Source organism: Trachurus trachurus (assembly GCF_905171665.1).
Source record: "Trachurus trachurus genome assembly, chromosome: 23".
NCBI lineage: Eukaryota > Metazoa > Chordata > Actinopteri > Carangiformes > Carangidae > Trachurus > Trachurus trachurus.
The window spans coordinates 11245875-11270772 of NC_139912.1; the positions used below are offsets into that span (position 1 = coordinate 11245875).

The 24898-nt window shown below is 42.7% G+C and overlaps 1 protein-coding gene across 2 annotated transcripts in view; it reads right to left on the minus strand.

Moving 5' to 3' along the window:
* The window catches only part of exoc4 (exocyst complex component 4), a 113105-nt gene that overhangs the window by 2648 nt on the left and 85559 nt on the right, over positions 1–24898 (minus strand). Inside the window, exons 14-19 of one of the 2 annotated variants that reach the window (XM_083999114.1) lie at positions 24191–24327; positions 22606–22761; positions 20690–20868; positions 12373–12496; positions 9967–10145; positions 9588–9747 (exon numbers count right to left, since the gene is read on the minus strand). In XM_083999114.1, the coding sequence (XP_083855240.1) occupies positions 9588–9747; positions 9967–10145; positions 12373–12496; positions 20690–20868; positions 22606–22761; positions 24191–24327 (935 nt within the window). Of the gene's footprint in view, positions 1–9587; positions 9748–9966; positions 10146–12372; positions 12518–20689; positions 20869–22605; positions 22762–24190; positions 24328–24898 lie in introns of both variants that reach the window. The other variant, XM_083999113.1, reaches the window with a different exon arrangement.

The window sequence follows — 24898 nt, forward strand, 5'->3', positions numbered from 1 at the left end:
GAGAACACAATGTTTTGGCCATAAACACAATTTACACATGCTGGTGCTAAAAGGAGGAGAAGGTGATAGGGAAGGTAATGCACGGGGGCTGTTGGGATGCAGGGCTGACCATTATTCTTAGCTTGGGGGCAAAACAGGTCAAATACCTTGGAGAGCGTGTGTGTGTGCATATGAGTGTGTGTCAGCGTGACAGCTACACTCTCAAACACACACCAAAATGTGGGCACTCATTAGAATAGACTTCACCGCTGTCTGCCCCAGGCTATGGGGAAGAATCCTGTTCTCTAAAGACACACCACATGTTACACTTCTGTGCAGTAGTTATAGATACACTCAGCAAGTATAGTACATATAATACATGTGTGTTTAATATTATAATAGAAATTTTACTGCCAGATGAGACCTGACCCACAAATTGTGCTATTGCATCTACAAACATGAATAATTTTGTCAACACTGAAGCTTTTTGTCACGGCTAGTTTTTCTTCTGATCATTTCCAAACACATGCTGCACAGATGATTAGATATGTAGATGTATTTTTCTTTCTGTCATAAACAGCTATTGGTTTCCATTAATTTTTTTGCGTATGAATCAATGAGATGACAGTTGAAACCTGCTTGATTTGTGCCATCGATCACAGAGAACTGATGGTCACATTTATTGAAATGAATGGAAACCAATGAAGACATGGATCGGCTGCCTATGTAACAAGAGAAGAAACATATTGAGCTAGTGTCTCGGTGTGAGCCTGAATATATTCGCTTTGGATTGCGGCTGCTGGAACAGCTCCAGGTCTACTTTTTTTTTTCCTCCTCGCAGGCGAGAGACGCTTCCTTTACAAGCATAAAAGTGGCCACCTTGGACAAGGGCAGATGCCAGTCACTCAGCAGCGGTGGCTCCTGCTGCTTTGTGAGGGCGGCAGTTCAGCGAAGAGAGATAATTGTAGCACTGACATTGTTGGGCAAAAGAAAGGCCTTGGAGGTGCGGTGACTGTGGGGGGAAAAAAAATGCTAGGTCCACCTGTTTTCAATTTTTTCTCTGTGTGACAGCTGAGAAAAAGACATCTATTAAAGGATCTGGAGAGAGAGGGTTAAGGTGTCCGCTGTGCCAGTGGAAGTTGAATGTAAATGGATTCAAATCTACCCTGATGTAGCGCGGTAAAAAGACAATTTGGTAAGAAAAGATATTTTTATCTCATTTGTTTAGCTCCACCACCCATCCAAGACCCATTCCCTTCTTGAGATGATCATTGTCGATGCTAACGAGGCCTTAATGAGCACTCAGGGAGCTTCTGTTCCAAGGTGTTTTATGTGCTGTCATTCTGGAGGTTCAACAGTGGAAAAAGACCTGGAGAGAGTAATGAAGGGGTAGAGTGAATGAGATGGAGAAAGAGCGACAGAAATAGAGAAAAGAAGAGTGATGGCAAAAGAGAGGAGTGAGGGATGGAGGTGTATCATCTCTTGTTTTTTGGCCTTCCCCTGACAAGTAATGCCCTTGGTCATCGGAGCATTTGCATTCTGCTCATCCTGCTCTCAATTTCTCTCCAAGGTCTTGTTCATTTTTCCATCCCTGAGCTCATTTCATGGAAAAGCTTGTCAATATTGATGAGGGTCACATTGGTTTACTCCTTGACTGCGAGGGGAAAAGGATAGAAGAGAAGCAAAAGAAGCGATGGGTCCCACTTGTGGTTTTATCCTATAATGAAATGCACCATTTATTTGTGTTTGTCTTTCTAGATGATAAATGTCTGAAATGCGAGTGGCTTTGAATGGGTCTCTGCTTTATATGTTGCTGAAATGTTTTCCTCAGAAACACAGCAAAAAAAAGGAGCTCCAAAAAAAGGAGAAATAAAAAAAAAATTACCATTTCATTCCCTAGACTCAGTGATTGACTGCACGCTTGAGGCAAATCACCTTGTCATATGATCTAAAGGAGGAAACACATATAACAACAAAAATCACACATTTCTTTTATTGAGGGAAGAAGCTTTGAACAGATGGCAAATACTCATCCTCAGCTCTTAGTGGAAAGCACTTCAGAGGAGAGAAACTGTTGAACTGAACAATAAACAAGAGTGGAAATTTAATGGAAAATGCACGTATCTATGTAGATTATATGTTTAAAGTACTTGTGTATACAATGTAGGTTATTTCTTACTATTTGACATTTATGTGTATGCTAAGTGTGGGTGTATCCAAAAACATGCAGGTTAGGTTGGCTAGAGAGTAAATTGCCTGTTTGGATATTATGTATATTTACACACAGAGCCTAAACTGTTATCAGCATGAAACTATCTGTGAGTTCTCATCGCCGAATTTGTGTAGGCTGGTTTAAGTGACAGGTTTTTAGGCTCAGCTCCCTCTCTCACTTAATAAAGGCCTTCTGGTGGTAAGTTATGCACACAGTGGGATATGCCTGCTGAAAACTAAAATTATAACTGTGGCCACTCTGACAGAAAGCGAGCGACATTTTCCTCCCGTCGAAAGAACAATTTGTCTGATAAAGTAGTAAAAAGTCGCTGGAAAGCTTCGGAACCCATCTGTTGATGCAGCAGCCAGCAGGAGGAAATTAAAAAAATACCTCATCAGCGCTATAAAACATGGCTTAACTACAGTATAATAGCAACTATAATTCATTTGCCAGTGATGCATTTAGGAAGAAATCCCACGCAGCATTTGTTAAAAGCAGATTGAGTGACGCTCGTGTATAACTCATGACAGTTTTCGCTTCCTATAGAGTCGCATATCACAACAGAGAAGCCGCATCCACAGGAAGACGGTGTGGGAGACTGTCAGCTGGTTGTTAGTGTGTGTGTTTGTGTCTGAGTCGTGAGGACAGCTGGCAATCTTTCCTCTGTTTAGCACATACGGGTGGGGGCTGGCTGAGAAGGAGAAAGTGTAAGGTGTGTTTAGTGTAACCGTGTGTGTGTGTGTGTGTCTGTCTGAGTGATGTATGTTAGTGTGGACTGAAAACACTTTCAAACAGCTCATTACACAAGCAGTTGGAAAGCCATTTGCCAAACAGGGTAAGGGCTGTTAATAAGATTAAAATCTCTCAGCACCCCACCATCAAGAAAGAACCCCCGGTGACACACACACACACACACACACACACCCTTGCGCACAAAAACACATGCACACAATCCCTGTGCTTGCATGTTAGGGATACAGCTAGTTAATGAAACCAGCATTTTTTTTTTCTTACAATACTTAAGTGAATTGTTGTTTTGATTGCCCCCTCCCTTAAGTCTTTCTCTATTTATGGCTCTCAGCTTCCCTCTGTCTACTTCAGCACACACACACACACTAATTTTCCCAATTTCCACCTGCTTCCTCCAGAAGTCTCGTCTATAACCGCACTGCTTTAGTAATCATCAGCCAGTGTGTGTGTGGTGTGTGTGTGTGTGTCAGCATGCCTCCATGGTGCGCTTTCTATTAAATTTTAATTAGCCGCCCCCTCCCTTTCCCTCGTATACAAAGAATATTAAGTAAATTTATGATGCGTGGATGCAGCAGAGGACAGACAGATATGTATGTCAATGGTACGAGTGAGAGAGAGAGGAAGAGGAAGAAAAGATGAAGAGAGGACGAGGGGGGGGGAAGACGAAGACACAAAGAGAGAAGAAAAGCGAGAGAAAGACAAGAATCAGCACAATTAATTTCCCCTCATTTCCACTGTGTACAATATTAAGGCCATTACAGGCTGCTTCTGTCAGCACGTTTGGAACAGCACATTAGTTAGTGCGGGGAGAGATGAGATGAGGAAGGAAGGGGAGAAGAGGGGATGAAGGAGGAGAGGAGGAGGTGGGGGGGTGTGGGGTCTGTGGACGACCCTCTACAGCATATCAGCTAGGACCAGCCCTGTGTTAATGACACCTACAACACAACAAGGCAACATGTCTCCTTCTCTGTCCCTTCTCGTCTCAGTCTCGTTGGTATATCAGCTCTGCCTTCAAACAAAACTCCCAACTGCAGATTTACGAGTGGATGTGAGGTCCTGGACAAAAGGCCGGACGGCTGTAAAGTTTAAAAGAAAACTTTGTTGCTGCTGCTCCTTTTTGTGATTCCTAATTTTAAATGAAAATTTTATGACTTAGCAGCCATAAAACAGTGATTTGACTGCTGTCTCAGATAACAGCCAGGATTTATGACCGATCATAAAAGATTTGATGTCTCTCGTAGCACGTCTCAAGATGAAGCAGCCAGGTGAGGGGCGTCTTGCTTCCCTCCTTCTCAGCTGAAAAGCAGCGAGCCCCCAGCCCTCCACTGGTTTGATTTGACTTCGTTAGCATTTCTTTGTTTACGGTGGAAAATCTTTCTCTGACTGCTGCCACACTTGCTGTACATCCAGAACGCATGTCACATTAGTATGACCACTGGCGGCCATGAACTGGCGTGACCAGCCTTGGCTGCAGGATAACTGCATTTTTAACAGGGTTTTACATATGGAAAGATATTGTGGGAAAATAATTGAAATAAATCTTGCAGCATCCTTGGCCTGTAGTCGACCTGAAAATGTTAGCATGGATGCATGCCATTCACATATACAGTATAAATTGTGTTTTAGCTGTATGTGTGTGCAGTCTCCTCCTACTGCCTGTTTCAATCTTCCATTAAAGTCTTTCTCCATCCCTTCTTTCTAACTCTCTCTCCCTCCGGAGCAGAGCATTTGTCTCTCCTCTGGTAATGAGGAAAGGTCTGCAGAGACTCTGAGACTGGAGCTTCATCAGCAAAGACCAGTCCCATCATGCTGTGCCATGCACAACAAACGCACACACATACACACACTCGTACCGGCTTGATCAGCAAAGTCCGGCGTCATCATGATCAGAGGCGCACGGCACGGTCGGCACGCACATAAACACATACACACACAGACAGGCTTCATCAGCAAAGCTCTGGTCTCATCATACTGCATCTCGCACATGCATGCCTGGAAAACACGAGCAGAGGGAAAGAAGTGAAAGAAGGAGAGAAGAGAGGGAATAACAGTTTAACAGAGTTGGTGGAAGCAAAGGAAGAAAAAAAAAGACAGGCAGAAAAAAATGAAGAAAAGGGGGACAGAGAGGAGGAAGAGAAAGATAAAGAGAGACACAAGGTGACAGGAAGGGAGACAGAAGGCAAGCGAAGTGACAGTGTACTGAAGCCAGGCCTAAATACAAACACTTTTATCTGTTGACACCCACTACCTCCTGACACGGCCGTCAACTGTACTTATTACAACATTCTCTGTAGACACACCAGCCTGTCACCTCGACACACACTCTGGGATTTACACACATACACAAACCAAGACAGGTTTTTTTTGCGCACACGCCTGATCTCAGAGAGACACACAGAAGCTGGGGTATAGCACACACCAGGACAATACACAGCACACCAGAATCTCTTACATTTCACACATGCAGACCTGTGCGCTGTAGTAATTTCCAGGTGGATGCGACGTGGGGCTGAACTGTGGGGGCATCTCCACTCTGAGCCTGTCAGACGGGTGTTTAGCCTAGCCGCGGCTAAAGGGGATGGTAAATTTGCTAGGGGAGGGGGTGTTATGACAGCCCTGCAACCTGCCTACACGGGTCAGCGGGCAGTCCACAGCTCCACCATATGCGTGTTTGCGCTACTCTGTGCATGTGTCTCTGGAGAAATGCCCCTTTAATTCTGCTGCTGTGTCAGATGCTGAAACAGGTACACGTTTCATCATGTTTTTCCTTTCTGTAGGTGTATACACTGCATAAAATATGTCAAATGGTGCTCAGCAGGAAAGACAATAACTCTAATAGAGCAGTAGTTTGAAGCTGAGTTGACCTGTGTGTATTTGAATGAAGTCACGCAGACGGTTTCTAATGATCCTTAGCTTTGGCAATCAGTGCTGAAACTATTAGCTGATCAAATTAGAACAACTTTGCATCAGGAACAAATGTAAAAAGTTGAATAGAGCTGCAATAATAAAGCAATTGACAAAGATTAGGTTGTAAGGTCACTCGCTAACCAAGCTGCGCCACAAACAACAATGTGCTTTAATGCACCAATCTCAGTGATGGCTAATTATTTTTTCATTTCTGTTTAAGGTTATTAAATCTGTTGCCGAGCAAAACAAGTCCAAAATTTTTCTCCATAGGCCAGAGGACTGTTGCCATGCAACACTTACGTCTCTGAAAGTTTTTTGTTGTTGTGTTTTGGTGGGAACTAATGTGGCCTCTAGTCTTTTCAAGGTAAAAGACTCACAAACAGCCTCATCTGTTTATCTTATCTGTGCCTCTGTCAAGAAAGCAGAAATCAGCGTGAAGCGGGAGAGAGAGGGAGAGCTGCAGAGAGAGAGAGAGAGAGAGAGAGAGAGAGGTAGATACAGGACAGTGAGAGATGATCAATGGAGTGACAAGGCTGTCAAATACACACACACATTCACACACACACTCACACACACAAATGTGACATTGCGGTGACATTGCAGTAACACACAGGTCTGCAGAATAGGGCCGAGCCCCCGAACTGTTTCTGAGCAGATGGCCGGTGTGTGTCCACCTGTGTGCCGGTGTTTAGGTGTGCGTGTGTGTGTGTTTGACCCTGACCCACGTGCTGATACCGCTGCCAAACGTCTGACTGAGAGACAAGAGACGACCGTAGGACGCAGCAGCCGTACAAACACACATTCTCTCACACGCATGTGTTTGAATTTTAACACCTTGTGCGACATTTACACTTCACATTTACTGTAAACACACATGGATTCAGTCACAAGGTGGCACTGTTTCCCCACGCTTCTTCATTGTCTATGAGCTGGAGGAGTGAAGGAGTGAGAGAGAGAGAGAGAGAGGGGGGGGGGGGGGGGGGGGAGTGTGTGTGTGTGAGAAAGAGAGATTGTGTGTGTGTCTTCATGAGTTCTGCAGTGCCGGTTACCGGGCCTCTCCGTAGTTTTAACTCAGATCAATGGTTATTACTGTGCCCTTGTCCGGCTCTCTCTCGGCCTCTCTTTCCCATATAAGCACACACACACACAGACACACACTCACACTCTATCACACACTCTCATACACACACGAGATAAGAACATAAAAGTACATGGGCACACCACACAGGCAAGCATCTGTTGCCTTTCTCCAAAGCAAAGCAAGCTTCCTGCTGTGATCACTTCCTTTTTTCATTTCACTCTTGTTTCTCCAGAGGTGGTAATAAAACACTGATGAATGTTCTGCTTTTAGTCCCTTTTCCTCACGCTGCTTTTTCCCTGCTGATCCTCATCAGCCGGTGTTAGTTTTATTTACAACAAAACTGTTGTATGTTTGAAATTGCTATGTACATCTCTCTTCTTTTTACAACTCTCCATTCAATGAGGTCGTGGAACCTCAGAGTGAATAAGCACAAAGTGTAAAGCCTTGTGTGAGCCTACGCACATGCAATATACATTACATGTTATGATGTATGGCATATATACTGTATGCCAAACAATGTTAGAAATCGTTGCGTAACAGAACGTACATCTATAGAATAAAAAATAACCTGGGTTTAAATATAGCTAGTAAGCCTATTAGCTAATTCTCATCACCACATTTTCTCATAGAGGCTGTGTGGTCAGTTGGCAGTAGCAGGTGTGAGGAATGTACTGTAGCATAGTTTATGAATATTCATGTCCTAAACATAAATATGGTGATTTTAAAATGCTGATTGGCTTGGCTGAGTGTCTGTGCATGGGGTGAGACCGAGGAATACATATTACATGTGTGCGTGTGTGTGTGTTTGTGTGTGTGCGTCTGCGGGAGTTGGTGTGTCTCGGAGCCGGAGGCCGGCCAATCCAAAAAGCCATGAATGTGTAAACAATGTGCTCTGCAATTCCCAATCAACACCTCCACACCACCCACGCTCCGTAATCAGAGGCAGTGGGAGACGGAGAGAAAAGACCGAAAAGCCATCACTGGCATTTCTCCATAATCAAAGTTGACAGAGGGTAGAAATAACATACTAATCAATGGTCCTCCATATCCAGTACAGTTCGGGTCAGTTCAGTTTTCCTCTTTGTATTTTTTTTTCCTCGAGGGGGGAAACTTGCCTACTTGGCAGGACCAGTACATTACAAGATATAGTCATGTCCAAACATGGCGAGCACATAGAAACCCATCCACTCAAACATATGACAAAACTCACAGAGATGCCAAGAACTGTGAAAAGAAGCTAATTAACCCCACAACACAACATAACAACAGGGCAGACTTGGGTAAACACATTTTACAACAAATATGAGATGCAGAAAGACTGAGGAGGTTGGAGAAAGATTTTAAATGGACCGGTGTGGGCTGCCTAGAAAATTAAAAAGAAAAATGCAAAAATAAAAATGAATAATAAGAAAAGGTCGATCTAAGCTGTTGTTATTCTTCTTAATATCCAAATGTTGGCCAGCAGGAGGCTAAGGTTTTTAGAATAATTAAAAGCATATATGGGTTTTTCTAGCAAAGCAAGTGCTCTGCTTCTTCTTCTTCCTTTAATCGAGCTATGAAAGTTTTATCTTTCCTCTCATCCTTTGCTCATTTTATCCACCTCCCTTTACATTTCTTGCTTTCATCTCTTACGCCGCTGTATGCTATCTTCTATCCATGCCACCTTCTCCAAGTCCATTCTGTGCCTCTCCTGTGAAAGACGTCTTTTCTATGACTTCCTTTCACTTATTTTTTTCAATTTTCCTCCGCTCCAAGCCCTCCCCTTCTTCCCTCCATCTTTTCCATCACCCTTCCTCACACATACTCAATCCTGTCAAGGACACAAGCTTCTGAAAGAGAGAATAATAAAAAAAAATCATATGAATACTATGAATCACCCTTTTTCTTTTCTGTCTTTTTCTCTCTTCCCACCCTCGTGCTCTCTCCCTCTCTTCCTCGCTCCTTCCATCTTGTTCACAAAGATATCTGAGCGCTGATTTCCCCCATGGCTGTCAGGGCTGGACAGCACTGGGCAACAGCAGGTAGACTCACAAAATATAAATGTATGAATAAGAAATAAACACCAACAACAACCGCCTGCACACAGACACACAGTGTGGTTGACAATCTGTTTGGCCATCTGTCTGCCTCATGCATTGACATAGTTGATGTCTGAACTTGAGGACGTTGTGTAGATCTGTTTGTGTGTCTAGGCAGGTGTGTAGAAGTGTTGGTGCCAGTTTATTTTAAGTGAAAACCTGAGTAATAATAAGTAAATATTGTTCATTTCTCATTTGACGGCTTAATAGTATTGTTCATTTAAACCTATTAGAAATGTTAGACTGATTATCCAATTAGGGATTAAAATACTGTAATTAATTAATATTATTATTCGTAATATCAATATAAAAACCCTGATCACGATGACAGCAGCAAAACTCAAGGGGAAACGAGTAAGAAAGTAGCCATAAAGTGTTGGCAAGAAAATGTACAAAATATCTTTGGTCCAAGGTTATCAGCCTTCACTGGGAGTGTGTGTATACACAGTGGTACAAAGGTTTCTGGTTGAAGTGTGTTCTTCTTGTGAGCCAAAAAAAACTGAACAAGGATTGAAGGGAAGCTGCTCCAGGTGAGCTGCATTTCTGTCTAATCCTGTGAAGCTGTGAAAAAGACACTGACCTTGCGAAGTCGAGGTCGGCCTCCCTGGACATGGTGATGTTGGTGAGATTCTGCTGGAGAACAAAGATGTTCCTGCACATCTTCTTGATACCAGACTCGCTGATCCTCTTAAAGTACTGGGCCCCATTGATTAGAATACAGGATATCAGATGACCCAGACCTGGTGGGAGAGCGAAGAGAAAGAAAGGAAGACGAGAAGGAGAGAGTGAGGAATAAAAAACGGCAGAGATGAATAGAAAGAAGGAGGAAAATCTGGGAGCAACGTGATCATTGCTGGAGTCTGCAAATCCACATGACAAACTGCTTTAAAAAAGGTAAGTGAATCATATTTCCCAGGCAGCTGTATATACTTTATACTTCACCCCAGGTCTGTGCTGACCTTCGAAAATGTACTGGAACTTGTGCTGCTGGAGGGCAGCCCCCATGGCCTCCTCTATGGCGGAGATATCCTTGTTCAGCTTGACCACCAGTGGGTCATAGTCCATGCTTTCCACATTGGCCACAATGGCATAATTTCCTTGCTTGGTGAGGGGGATCAGGTAATGGAAACAATGCACCCTGGATAGGAAAAAAGAATGACGCGTAAATGATTTTCCAATGTTTCATTCTCTTCTCTATCTATTTCTGACGTGTTATCATTAAATGTACACTTATTCATCTGTTTATAATAATAGTGCAACCCCAATTCTCTCAGAGTTCACTGTTGATATGTCAAAAAGCTGGTTTTAAAAACATGGGGATGATAAGGAGAAGGAAGTAAAGTGCTCAATATAAAAAAGGTATGTATAATGGTTCTCTGCCCTTAGAGCACAACACAGTTAGGAGTTACACTTTAGTGGCACTGAGTGTTCACTCAAACACTCTAACACCTATAATTACTACAGAAGTTATTATGTTTAGAGTATTTATAATGCATCCACTTATTCAGCTACCATGACATAAATCTGATTAGTTAAGGGCAACCTGTAGAGCACACTGGTAAATATGCTGGGGAGTGTATAACGAGGATTGAAAAGTTGAGTAAATTTACAAGCTGCTACTTGAAAAAGAAAGAAGGAAAAAAAAAGCTTCATTTCAAGTCTTGTATTGAAATGCTACAGCCTGAGGATGTCTTTGAGCCTCCTTCACACTATGAACAACAGTGAATTGTGCCTTGAAAAATCTTTTAATTACATTTATAGAAAGAATGCTTGAGAAGCTCATCTCGATTTTATCCAGATTTATTTATTTTTTTCAGGAAGAGGTGGTGAGCTTGTGACCAGCGAGCCGCTCCAGTGCAGTAATTACAGGTTAAGAACCTGGTTAAATGGTTTTTCCATTGACTTCTCGGATCCATTTTGTTGGCTGTTAAAATGAATGTAGTTATTTGTGAAAGGTTCATCACCAACTACCATGAACAAGACTGATTTAACTTGGGAGAGGCTTAGATTGCCAAAAACAACATTTTATTGCTTGAATACTAATCTTAATCCTTCTTTTATGACTGCAATAAGTAGAGCGGCTATCATTTCACAATATGCTTCTTCTCAATTCATTTTAACACCTACATCTCAGTCTGAGGTCCTCTACGTCCATTGACGCCTCATTTCTGTCTAGACTTGAGGAGTCGATACACTCATACATGTAAGGCCATAATCGCAGCACCCTCAGCAGAAAGGTATAAGACGATATGGGTGAATGTCTATTCTCCTTAAGGCGAAGCCAGCAACAACATCACACTTTCAATGCCTCCATCTGACTTGCTTCCCTCTCTATTCAATCATTTCTCTCACTTAAGATACTGTATCTCCCTTCTTTTAACCCCCACTGCCACTTTAACCTCCGCACTTATCTCTCCCCCATCTCTCCCACCCCCTCCCCTCCTGCTTTCTTCCTCATGGCTTCATTTAGCTGGTAGCACTATCAGGGGAAATTCGCTAGATGGGGAGAGTCAATGGAGTGTAGCATATAGCTAGACATCAGCCTCAGGGAGGGTTTTCTACTGAAATCATAAACAATATTGCATAAACTACACAACAGTCTGTGGGGAAATAGTGGCACACTGAGGGATAGAAAAAAGAAACGGTAGAGGGATGATGGAGGACTATTAGTGGTTGCGGGGGTGGGGGGAAGTATATGATGTGGTAAATTAACTTAGATATTGACACTGAGAACATATAGTCAAGGTATGGTGAAAAATTCTTGAATTTCCTCAGCATTCAGGATGTAATGTTTGGCCATATGACTCCATCACATGTCCAGTGAGCTTATATAGTATGATCATGGCATTGGGGAGTACTGTAAATGATTTAAAGTCATATCATTTGTAGCATCTGAGGTTGAAGCTAAGATATATCTAGGAAAATGTAACAGCCTCTTAAAGGGATAGTTCAACATTTTGGCAAGTTGGCCCAACTATAATCCCTATAGTTTTAGCAGTAGGTTCATTACCTTTAATTGTTGGTGCAAGCTATTTTTAGAACGGCGGAGCAGAGCCGCGAGCTGCTCAGAGCTACGCTACGGAGGCTAACAGGATTTCTTGGTTTCCTCATCAAACTCATCAAATACACAATCCAACAACTTTGTATTTGATGAATTTGATGAGGGAAACCAAGAAATCCCATTAGCCTCCGTAGCGTAGCTCTGAGCAGCTCACAGCTCTGCTCTGCCGTTCTAAAAATAGCTTGCACCAACAATTAAAGGTAACATACCTACTCCTAAGTCTATAAGGATTATGGCAATTGGCCAATTTGCCAAAATGTTGAACTATCCCTTTAATGCTTGTTAGTGTGTTTCTCATGCCTACCTGACTTCCAGGTGCAAGACCAGGAGACAGCGGTCAGCGATGTCCTGAAAGCTCCTGGACAGGTCACTCAGGGTCTGGAGAATCTGCTCCCTGCTGCGTTCACTCTCGCCAACCACCTGACTGTCTGTTGAGCATGGGGACACGTCTGAATGGACAGGAAGACACACACATAGGCACTATCACTAACAAACTTTATTTGACTAAATAAAGACATTAGCAGTGATTAGAGGGATCAATATTAAACTAAAGGATTCAGGACCAGGTTTTAATGCCTGCTACAACTGCTCAACCTCTACCGGTTCACCCTGACCTCTAACGCACCACATACCATACCATTATAAGATCATTACTGTAACCTGTCTACACGCACACGCACACACAGAGCACTGTGCCCCATGGCAATACACACAAATACGTTAATACGGACATAATCAGCGACTGTGAATGACACCGTCTCATAATGTACACACACAAAAAAGCCATTAGTTCAACTTCACACACTTCCTGAGTCCTTCAGCATGTTCTTGCACTTTCTTCTCAACACTTGTGCTGAGACAGCAGGAGCATGTGTCAGTGCACTGCATTGTAAACCATACAAAAGACCCAAGTGTGTGTGTGTGTGTGTGAGAGTGTGTGAAAAGAGAGAGAGAGAGAGCCAGAGAGCCAGAGAGCATGATGAGTGTATATAAATTCAGCCCAGTGTAGATCAATGGCCATAAATTAGCAAGGGGAGGAAAGGGAGAGAAATTGGCCCCGTCACTCATATGTAAGTCTATTTGGTCAATGAGGCGAGTGTGTGTGTGTGTGTGTGTGCGTGTGCGTGTGTGTGTGTGTACACAAAGAGTGACTCTTGAGCACGAGAATGCAGGGGTCCACGATCGATGTGCTGCAGTCAAAGCCAGCTCCCCAGTTACTCTTCCTGCCCTTCCGAAGGTCACACATGCAGGGGCGCATGCACGCACACAGTCACACACACACACACACACACGTGCGCCCGGAGAGCTAAAGACAGTGCACTGAGGCTAAACTGAGGCCAAAAAAACCTGGTTACGTAGCTCCTGTCTTTCTGTGATATAATACTTCTTATGATATCCCCCAAAACAGGCAGAAGGTAGAACTTAGCTCCAAATGTCGTACAGTCACTTAACACTCCTATAGCCATGGAAACTGAATTTGTCTTTGCTAAGACATTTTTAATATTTTTGTATTACTTATTTATTCATTTCAAAACTTTGCGGAATGTCAGTGTATTATTTTCCTATATGTAAGTTATACTGTAAGTTAGCTGAGCTTAGAGCCAGCGCTCGCCAGCTAACAGGGAAACAGAACCACATCTGTTAGAGCAGGAAACCAAGGGATTCACTGATATTAAAAACACAGACACAGCATTAAACTTAGAGTTGATGTCCTTCAGATCTGAATTCAGATAAACCTTCAGAAGTCCAAAAAGTAGAAAAAGACTTACTGTAACACTCTGATAAACTTAATATGTTATATCCACGAAGGTTCCCAATCATAACATATTTAAATGAATGGTTGTATAAAACATCAAACGTCAACAACAAGGAGAAAGACAACTCAAACACACAGGATTTAACATCACATTATGAGTTAAATCCCCTCATTGATATGGTGAAACCTCCTTGACAATCACACCTCACACTTGACTGACACCAATTTTAATATCGAGACTTCTACTGTTTAAAAAACATTAGCAGATATACATCTTGCTTTAATACAGTTTCTGTTTGACTTCAAAGAAGTTCTTTGAGGTAAAACTGAATAGATTAACCGCTCTGACACCTCTGTCCTTTCCTGGAGTAGTAATGTTTACTATAAAAGAAGAAGAGCTTTGCAGATACACCCCATATTAAGAGGTTACTGTGTGCACATATTCATAATAACTGTTTTGAAATCATGGAGCTAATTAAAACAGTTATTCTTTGCTGCATTGCATGGTGAGTGCTTCTCTGGGTTCATTTTGTATGTGCCGGTGAATATGCGCTTCTGTCCCCATTACACTTACTTTAAATTAACCTGATAAGACGAGAGAGACCACTGGTCCGGGCAAACAGCAGCGAGGTGTGTGCAGCGGCCATCCAATTAACAAAGCAAACACAGCTCGGGTCGTGATGTGACAGCAGTGACAGCTGCTTTTACTGGTCTGTGTGCCTTACAATATAGAGATAAATACTAGATAGTATTTCCCATTAAAGGTGTGCATGTGATGCGTAGAGCTGTGTGTTTAAAAGTGTTAAATGCATCTCGTGTATGAATGAACTTACTTGCTAATTAACTGTCTCCTTGAGTACACCTCTTGATAGTGTGTGTGTGTGTGTGGGAGGACACTGCAGTGCAGCGTTACAGAGCATCTGCAGCAGTGTAGTAAGTGGGCACATCAAGTCAAAGGCCTGCAGCACAAAGACCTGTATAGACTTCAACCAAGCTGAAGTTCTGACAAATTGTCAAGTTTATTGTTTGCAGTAAACTATCTAGTTATTGATGAAGCCACTTTTCTCACTGCTGCTGACTCCACTAAACTTGTTATTTGTTGTTCCACAGTAAAAAAAACAACCCATTCTGAGTTTGGAGATAATAAATGGGTGGGGTGCCTATCATTTTAGGATTATTTCACTCGGCTATTTCACAGGGAACCAGTCCAAGAGCAAAACTAAGACTTGTTAAAAAATCAATAGACTAGTCTAACATATTACATACTCTGTCTATGTTACTGGTTGTATGTTGAAGACAATTCCAATTAACAGAAGTGCTACTGTAAAAAATCCATATATCTTCACTGGGGACGGCCCCCTCTGCAGGCAGACAACAAACTGCCACGGATTAGATCTTTAGGTTGGCAATATTAATATTAATCCTACTAAATGAGCCACAGAAATAAATAAACAAGATTGGCATTAACGTAAAAAAAAAATAAAAAATCCACAATGATTTCTCAAGGGAGCGTCGCATAATGATGTTAATTGATTTCATTTGATTGGATTTAGCTGAAGATGTTTATTCTCCCTGGTCACCTTATCGGATCATTAATAAATACCAGAACCCAGCTCTGGTGCACAACACTGACAAGTCAAATATTCAGAGAGAAACCAGAGAGCAGTGATCTGTGGCATTATTGATGTGTATTGGCACAGCAAAGGAAATCATAGCAACAGTATCAACAAGTGTGCGGTGCAGGTAGCTGTGTGCACTGTACAGTATATACAGACACAAACCTGTCATTTGTGCTGACATTGAGTTTCACTTAAAGCACCTGAGAAAAGATACATGTAAATTTGTCAGATGTAGACTCTGGGTGTGTGTCTTTCCTTCACTTAGCTTGTGTGAGAGAGCAAAAGCATTTTACTCGCTCTGCCTGTGGGATTGTTCTCACCCCAAGTGTGTGTGTGTGTGTGCGTGCGTACGTGCAAGGGCGTGCGTGAATGTGACTCGAAGGCTTCTGTTTCCTCTCATGTGCATTACACTCACTCACTTTGGCAGCAGAGAAGCACGAAAAAAATAAAAAAAAGGGCTCGCTGTGGTACACACTGCTGGAGGTCTCTCCAGGGGGTGTCCATGAAACACACACACATACACACACGGAAACACACAGAAACACACAGAAATACTGATACACACAGATTCCTCAAGACCCCCCGCCCAAGCCTGTGCTGCTTTGATGATGCGAGGGAGGTGTCACAGCATGGGGGGCGCCATTAGAGTCAGGGACAGACGGGCAAAAGGAGACGACTCATTGGTCCTGACTGACAACTTTCTTTCTTTTTTCTTTTCCTGCTTTTCTGTTGCTCTTTTCTTTCCTCAAACCAAATCACTCCCATCTCTTATTTATAAGTCCTTTGTGTATGCATGATTAAATGTGAGGATATGTATGTGCATGTTGTGTATCTATTTATGCGCCCATGTGTAGGCATGGATGTGTGTGCGCGCACGGTGTGCTTATCCAATTATTTTTGAATCTCATCTAAGAGAAACGTCTGTTGCTTGCCATCTGCAGAGGATGAGGGTGGCAGACATTAAGAGAGAAGATCAGTGATGGAATTCACACATAACACATGCGGATGCATAAATACAGCGACGGTTCGTATTAACACACGGACACACACATAATCTTGCACCAGTTGCCCTTTCTGACATTAGGGGCGTACGCAATACATTAAGAGTCAAGGAAACAATATGACTTGACATTTTCTGTGGCAGAGACAAATACAGATGCTGAAAATTTGATAAAAATCATCTGCGGCGTTTAGAAAGTACAACATGCCCTCCCTCTCAGCAGAAAAGAGGAGTGGAAGGGAAAATGGAGAGAGATAAGCAAAGGACAGTATCCTGCAGGGGTGCAATGATGAATGATTCATAAATGACTGACTGAGTGAGAGAGGCGAGGAGTTATTAATTATTTTGCTGCCTCTGGTAGAGGATGAACATCTGCACACGGGGATCTGAACTTCTGTCCAGAGAGAAAGGGGGAAAATGAGAGAGGAGAGGGATGGGGAAAAAATGAGGATTAGATTTTGATATCTGAAAATCCCAAACTACTTAAATGGTGTCTTATAATGAGAGAATATAAAAATATCCCAGACATTTTGGACAGAGGCAAATATATGTAATATATATGTAATAGTATGGATGATTGAAAAGACAATATTTTCATTCAAGTGAAAAAACAACAGCATCTCCATCTCCCACTGCAATCTCTCCCTGCGGCCTCTGCAGTGAATAAGAATCTTTTCCTCGTCAACTTGCCTCGTTAAATAGAGTCAAGAAAAAGACAACAGTGCCAAAGGGGAAAGACCTACGCTCGCTCTAGTCAAGGTAAGAAAAGTGTTTGCCCAAACACATGCAGCAGAGCAGCAACTCAAGAGAGAGGGAAACGACTCCCATGAGGAGATCACGTGATTATTGTCTAGGTCTAAGAAGCCTGCAGCAGAGAATACAGGCCGGTTTCTACGCAGCTAATGATGGCCAGGCCTCTGACATGCACACACACATACACACTGTACACACACATACATGCACATACCAGTACACAAAGTTTTGGGACACAGAAAAAAAAAAGTTTGCAGGGAAAAGACTGCTCACTAAGATGATCTTAACCACTGTTCATGATCTCGGGTTTGCAGGTCGTTGTTCAGCACAGAAAGATCTAATGAAGCTGCCAGACATGCTGGCAAATATTACTTTAAAAAATCATGTCATGTCACATCCTCCCTCAGGCAATGTGTGTATGTGTGTATGTGTGTATGTGTGTGTGTGTGTGTGTGTGTGTGTGTGTGTGTGTGTGTGTGTGTGTGTGTGTGTGTGTGTGTGTGTGTGTGAGCGATGTCTGGTAAATATTGTCAGAGTGGATTAGAAGTTCAGTGCTGCGACCAGATGGATGATAAGACCTTTTCTCCAGCCACCTTCACGGCCAATCACCATCAGTGGTCTGTCTGCATACACACACACACAGTCCTCTTTACAAGTATATACACACACTTGCTCTTCAGACTGACACACACACATCTCCATGCAGAGATATACAAAACTGAAAGCGAACAAACTTGAACTGAATCACAAGGACGCTGATTGGATTTAATGTCCATATTATTGTCTATACCTTATCAATAAATCAATGTGTGCAACTACACATCCAGTTCAATCACACAAGAAGGTGATCAAACCCAACGGTCACTGCAGGGATCAACCAGCCATGGACTAAACCTCCCAATAATCTTAGTAGTCAAAGAAAAAGAAAAACAGAAAGGAAAATATTCACACCACCAGAATGAGGAAAGAAAGAAAGAAAAGGAAAGAAAGAAAGAAAGAAAGAAAGAAAGAAAGAAAGAAAGAAAGAAAGAAAGAAAGAAAAGGCAAAAAGAGGGAGAGGAAAATGAGTTGTTCATACCTGACTGCGTCTGTAATATAAAATCCAATTTGGAGAGGCATAGACGTGAGGCGGGGGGGTTGGAGGATGAGATAAGGTGGGGTCCTTTTTCCCTGCCGTACCCTTGTCCCATCTTACACAGTGCATGCTTATGTACACACACACACACACATGCGCGCGCACGTGCACACTTACACCCATACTAACACACACGTAGTCCGTCATCAGCTCAGCAAACACTAAATAATGAACAATACGGAGGCTGTCCCAGCATGATAAGTGACTGCCCTATCCTTCCCATTAATGCCACCCGCCAGAATTAATGATAATTATGTCACGTCCATTCCCGTACTTTTATTGAATTTTTATCTATGAATAGACGAAGAAAGCTAGCGCCGGAGTGAGAGGGAAGGGGAGAGTTTAAAAAGAGATAGTAACAAAGTCAAGCCCAAATAAGAATATCTGGAAATTTCTCATTTAATTATTTTATGTCTAAAAGAAAAGTTGCGATATGGAACGGCAAAACAGCACAAGTTCAGTGGCTGATAAAGTTTGAAGCTCGCTCTCTATCCACAGACGTTAGAAGAGACTTTGCTCTATCCCTGTAGGAAAGGTGCATAATTTACCAGAGCCCTGCCAAGAGGACCAAGATACCGCTGCAAACATGGCCAAGTTTCCCTGTAGTGCTGTAACACAATCACTACAAAGGTGAATGAAAAGCTGTACGAAAAAGTGACAAGACGTCTACACACCTTTCATATGAGAAAATGGTGATTACAGTGTTGTGTGTTGTATTTGTAAGGCGTATTGGTTCAAAAATAAACACAATATAAAGGTCACACATTTAAATGGTTACTGTCACAGCCGCACTTTGGCATTTTGGCCTTTTTCCAGGCAAAACTGATGCTCTACGATCCCACTCTAGAAAACCAACCTGACAACATTTTAAAATACGTTAAATATTGAAAGAGCTTATTAAAAAGACACAAACAACAGTTTACATAAACATGACTTTTGCATTAGACTGAAAATGTGAAGTCTCACATCTGTTCATGTTGTAAGAACGTGGAGAAAGATTTTAATACTGCGCATTTACTCCATAGTTAGAGACTGCTACTACGAATTACTTCACAAAAACAAACCTGACGCTACAGGAAGAGTCATTAATGGGAGTAATAACTCCCTGATTGCTATCATACGATGCTAATAAAAAGATATGGACTTGGAAGAAGTATATTACAAGATGGTGGAATCTTTATAGGACGATTAAACGTGTTCTCAATGTGATAATGAGGGTAAAAACATTACTATGATGATAAACGACTCACAAGGTCTACATACGACTACACACACACACACACACACACACACACACACACACACACACACCTCATTTTGATTAGTGATAAATGATGCAAAAGTGATGACTGAGCAGCGAATCTATGAAATGCTTTTAAGAGTCCTGATTAGGGCAGGCATTTATGCACACACACACACACTTGCAGAGGTAGAACCAACCATAATGAGTGTGTGTGAAAAAGTGTTCTTTGACAACTCCAGTGGAGAAGGTAATGAGTGTGTGATAATACACTCAAACAAGAACTTAATGAGGCACAGGTAAGAAGTGTTGCTACAAAAGCAGTGCAGCTAAGGATGAGCAAACTTCATGTACCCCCGATTGTGATCCTGCATAAAGCATGCGTCCACACAATGCTTTTAATCTGCAGCGAATTCTGATCAATACCTGCTTAATGACCGGAGAGACTGCTAGCAACATTGCCGGGAAAACATATGCGTGATGCAATATTGCACTACACTAAAATATGCCCGCCAGTAGAAGATGTATGTTCCTGGAAAGGCTTCTCCCCAGGTGCTAAAGCTTTCCTCAACCAGTGCACTCTTGCAATCTGCTGGATGTCACGTGAGCTCTCACACACACACACACACACATACACACACACCTCACTCAAGTTCATACTCAGGATTTTTTTTAAATATGGCAGCCATGCAGGCATTTTTGTCTGCGCCAAACTGGAGGGGAAAAAAACACTTCCCGGGGGAAGTAAAATGACAGAAAGAATAATCAGATTTTTGGTGCAATGCTAACAAATGATGAGTAGAAATCATATATCAAACACAATATTCAGCATGCAGAATAAACAGCAACAGATGTCTGTGTCTGCGTCAGTGTAACAGTCGTGGGCATGAAATCCGCTGCAGTGTTTGTGTTAAAAATATTACAACGATTTGTTCAATTTAATTCATCAGGATATGACCTTCAGAGATATCCTGTTACCAGGAATAAGGATAATTGTTATAGATTTGCCTGTATTTACAGTATATACGTATATGAGATAGATGGAAGATGTATGGGGCATCATTAATACATGTTTCCAGGAGATACCCCACATCCCAAATGACGCTTCCTTTACTTACTGGAGGAATGAGGCAGGTTGGCGAAGAACATCTTGAGGCGACCAGCGAGCCACTCCATGCTCTCCTGAAGGTTGGCCAGGGCCTTCAGGTCACTGACGTCACGGAGGATCTCATTCTGGGGGATTAACTTGTCTCCAAGGTTCCCGGTCAACACCTCTGACTCCTTAGCAAAAGCCGCCCTGAATAAAGCAGAAGTCGAGGGAGGGATGTAAGAGTATGTCTGGTTAGAAGAACATATACTGTAGTAGGCAAAGACAAAACATCAGTCGCCCAGTGAACACCCGTTCACAAAAATGACTGCTGTCCAGGACAAATATGTGTAATTACTACAAGGCATGACTACGAAAGAGCCTGCAGCCATTCAACAGTATTAAGTTCTTTGAGGGAAATTACTGGTTTGCTGATTGGACTCAAAATGCCTGGTCTGCAGTGTAGTGGCAGTGCGTGTATGACATAAATGCTATAATGGAGGTCAATTTCCAAAAGTTAAGACATAATGGACTGCTGAATGAAATGTGTGAGCGTACTTGTACGAGGATTTGAATTTTCATAGTAACATTTTTACGATGTTTATGTGCACAATGGTTTATGAGATGTGGGCCCTGACCTTTACAGTGATGTGCAAATGTCCAAGCTGGGTAAACAGAATGAAATGAGTCATTGGGTTGATTACTAGATGGATACATAAATGCACACTTTAACAGGGAAAATGGTAGAGACGGGAACATAAAGTTGGACATAGTATTAAGAGAATTTTACAGGCGCAGTCGCTTTAAAAGGAGAAAGCTCCACAGTGGAGAAAAACAGCAGGTGATGGAGGATATTTGGAAGTAGAAAACAAACAGAAGGCTGAGATTTACAAGGTGGGAAAACAAAGCCAAAAAGATCAAAACCTCTTTTGTATTATAGGATAATTAACTTTGGAGACTGGTGAGAAGGATGTGGATGGAGCGAGTTGGAAGTTTTAAAACTAATTCTCAACACCACGGTTGCTGCAGAACTCATGGCATGTGGATCGGCCTCCGGATTCACTGGGTTGCCCCGCACGATCAAGATCCTTTGAACAACAGATGGGTAAAAGCAGACACTAGACACACAAACACACACACAGTCACTCTCTCATTCACACGAAGGCATGTGTGGCTTATTAATGAGGCTTTATTAAAGCACCGGGTTGCCAGTCGTGCAGAAGCTAATCCCCCTTTCATAGTGATGAAAACATCTACTGCTCTCAAATCAAACAGCCTTATGGTCTGCCTCTTGCTATCTCTGTGCTCTCGCAGTGTGTGCGTGTGCGTGCGCGCGTGTGTGTCTCAGTCGGAAAGGGAGTGTTAGAGAGGGAGAGAGTGCACACAACAGATTGACTTTCTCTGGCCACATAACCAATTTATTTATTTACTTTACTATTCCGCTTCGACGAGCTTCAGTGTTCCCTGAAGAGTGCGCACATTCAAAGGCAATTTCGATAAGACTGACCCCCTCCCTCCCACCCCCCCCCCCCCCCCCCCCCCCCCCCGCTTCCTTTGCTGCCTCCGTCTGCTCCCCTTATATTTTCCTATTTTGTTCTTCCCTCGTTTCCTCGCTTCCTTCAGATAGAGGGTGTTTAAAAGAGCAATCGTGACTTCTTTTATGGGTGCGTCTTTGTCAACAAGAGAGGGTTCAATAATATGTGAATAAGGGAGCGGAGACGGGAGGGAGGGATTATTTGCGTGATTGCTCAAGTGTGATTGTGTGTGTCTACCTCTGCTTGTTTGTGTGTGTGTGTACAGTGCACAGTATTATCGGTTCCTGTTACCCTGCCTGTTTTACTATACAGTCGGTTCTTTATATCTTCAGTGTTAAATGTGAACACAAATACATATGTTCATTTTTATGAACAAGTACATTATGTGCTCCGTGGGTGATTGTGCGTTTACCGAGTAAAGTCCTCCTCGTCCTCTCTCTTCTGTCGGGTCTGTCTGGGTTGGGCCATATTAGCCCAGTTAGGGAGGGACTGGAGCAAACGGCTGATGTCCTCGTCTTTAGACCAGGAAGCGCTGATGGTCAGTTTCTCCTCACACTGGACAATACCCCTGGGAACACAGACACACAACGTGAGACGGGAATAAAACACAAAACACACATATGCAAATAGCATGCTACTTTGACTTGATAGCATTTTAAATTAGAATTGCTAATAGTATAAAGTCTAACTGCAGCTGAAGTGGATTCGGTCTTTAATTACAGAGGAATCCTGTCAGTAACTGAGGTGATGGAGGAATGGTTATTATCTGCTGGTGGCTCTGGATAATAAGTCAGGGGAAAACGATAGTTAATTGTATTAATCCCCTACAGACCTAGAAAGTCTGTGCTCACTTCAACACCAACCCATCTACAGGTTGTTAAGATTATTCACTCAAAAGAGTTGATTCAGACAGAGTATGCTGGACCACTACCTTCAATCTATGTAGCAGGTATAGCGGGAAATCACTTAAATGCATAAAACTCATATTCATACAGAGATTACAGGCATTAATATTCATCTGATTCTGTACTGACAAACACAATAGAATCACAGCAGCTCTACTTGGTGTTAAGACAAACCGGGGCAGACAGCCAACATGTATTTGTTTTGTTTGCACGTGTCTGGGTTGGAGAAAACTGCTTGGTTCTGCAATTAACATCATAATATTACTTCAGACAGGAGACACAAGCACTCCATGGTTTTACATCCACACACACACACACACAAATAAAGGGAGAAGTGGGGGTGGGGGGAGGTGAGAGAGACTGAGACTTGTTCATGTGAAAATACACACGGTGACAGACGTGCACCCGCGACCACAACACAAACACACACACATACACTTTGGCAGTCTCTGCTGGGCTTGTCTTTATCACTCGGAGGCTCCAGTGAGACTGAGGCTGACCCGTGACAGAGTCCAGATGGACTCCCAGCAGTCTGTCAGTCCTTTCCTGTGCCTCCTGGCACGTTCATCACTCCCTCTCTTACCCCCCTCTCCAATATTCTCTAGCCCTCCCTTTACCTGGCCAGGTGTTACATGGACCCAGGGGAGCACAGATGGATGGCCTTTCACCAATGTGTGTGATTGTGTGTGTGAAGAAATAAATAAGAACAACAAAATATTCAGAAAATGCACTTTAGCATTTTCCTATATTTTTCTTTTTCGCTTAGTTGTTTATAAATACTTCACTAAGGAAAGCTTCCATATTAGCTTCACTTTTATCCACTGCAAGCTAACCTAGATTTATTCCCAAAACAACTTACCATGCAACATCCAAAAACACACTAAGCCTGTTTCTAAAATTGTAATTAATGATGATCTTTGATTACATTTCTATTAATGTTATTCGGTTTAGCAGATTTTAAGAGCTCAGTGATCATAACCGCAACTCAACTATAGACTTCAAACGATAAAAACAATAAAGCAGCAGTCATTCTCTAAGATTAAAAGGATCCCATCTCCTGTAACAGGTGAGCTCATCTCTGCCCTCTTTTACCTGTAGGCTGTGTTGCAGATTTCCTTGTACTCTTTCAGCTTGTCGCAGACCATTTCGAGGAACTGGTTGGAGTAGGCACTCAAGTCCTGCATCAGGCTCATTAGATCCTGGATGGACTTCTCCACCACCACCGTGCTCTAGAGGGCAGAGAGAGGAGCAGAGCAATCAGTGTTTGGTTGGGCTGAGCTTTCAACTGTAAAAAAAAAAAGGGGAAAAACAGACAAAGAGAGGGAAACAGAAAAATAAAAGGGGACTGGATTTTATGCAAGTGTCAGGTCAAATCCAGTCTGCCGTAGTGCCAGTGTAATAGGATGGCTCTGACTTCACTTATCTAACTGTCACCTGCGGCTGGACTGATGAGTGGCGCTGGAGAGCTTGTCGAAAGTCGTAACACCGTATTGGTGGAATGGATGATTCTTTGTGTGTAAGTGAATCAGCGTGAGCGCACATATTGGTGTGTGTTTTTTGAACTTCTTGTGTTGTGTGTGTGTTCTCGGGCTGAAAGCGAGTGTGCGTGCATTTGTCACAGCGCACCCATCACCAGGAGCCACGGCAGGGCTGTGACAGCAGCCATTACAGATTAGCCACTCCTGTGTGACTAATAGCTGGCCCGGGAACAGCAGAGCAGTTTCATATCCCCAGACACACTCACACATACACACGGAGAGCAAACTTTTCAAAACACGCACCTTTGAGCAATTCCAGAGC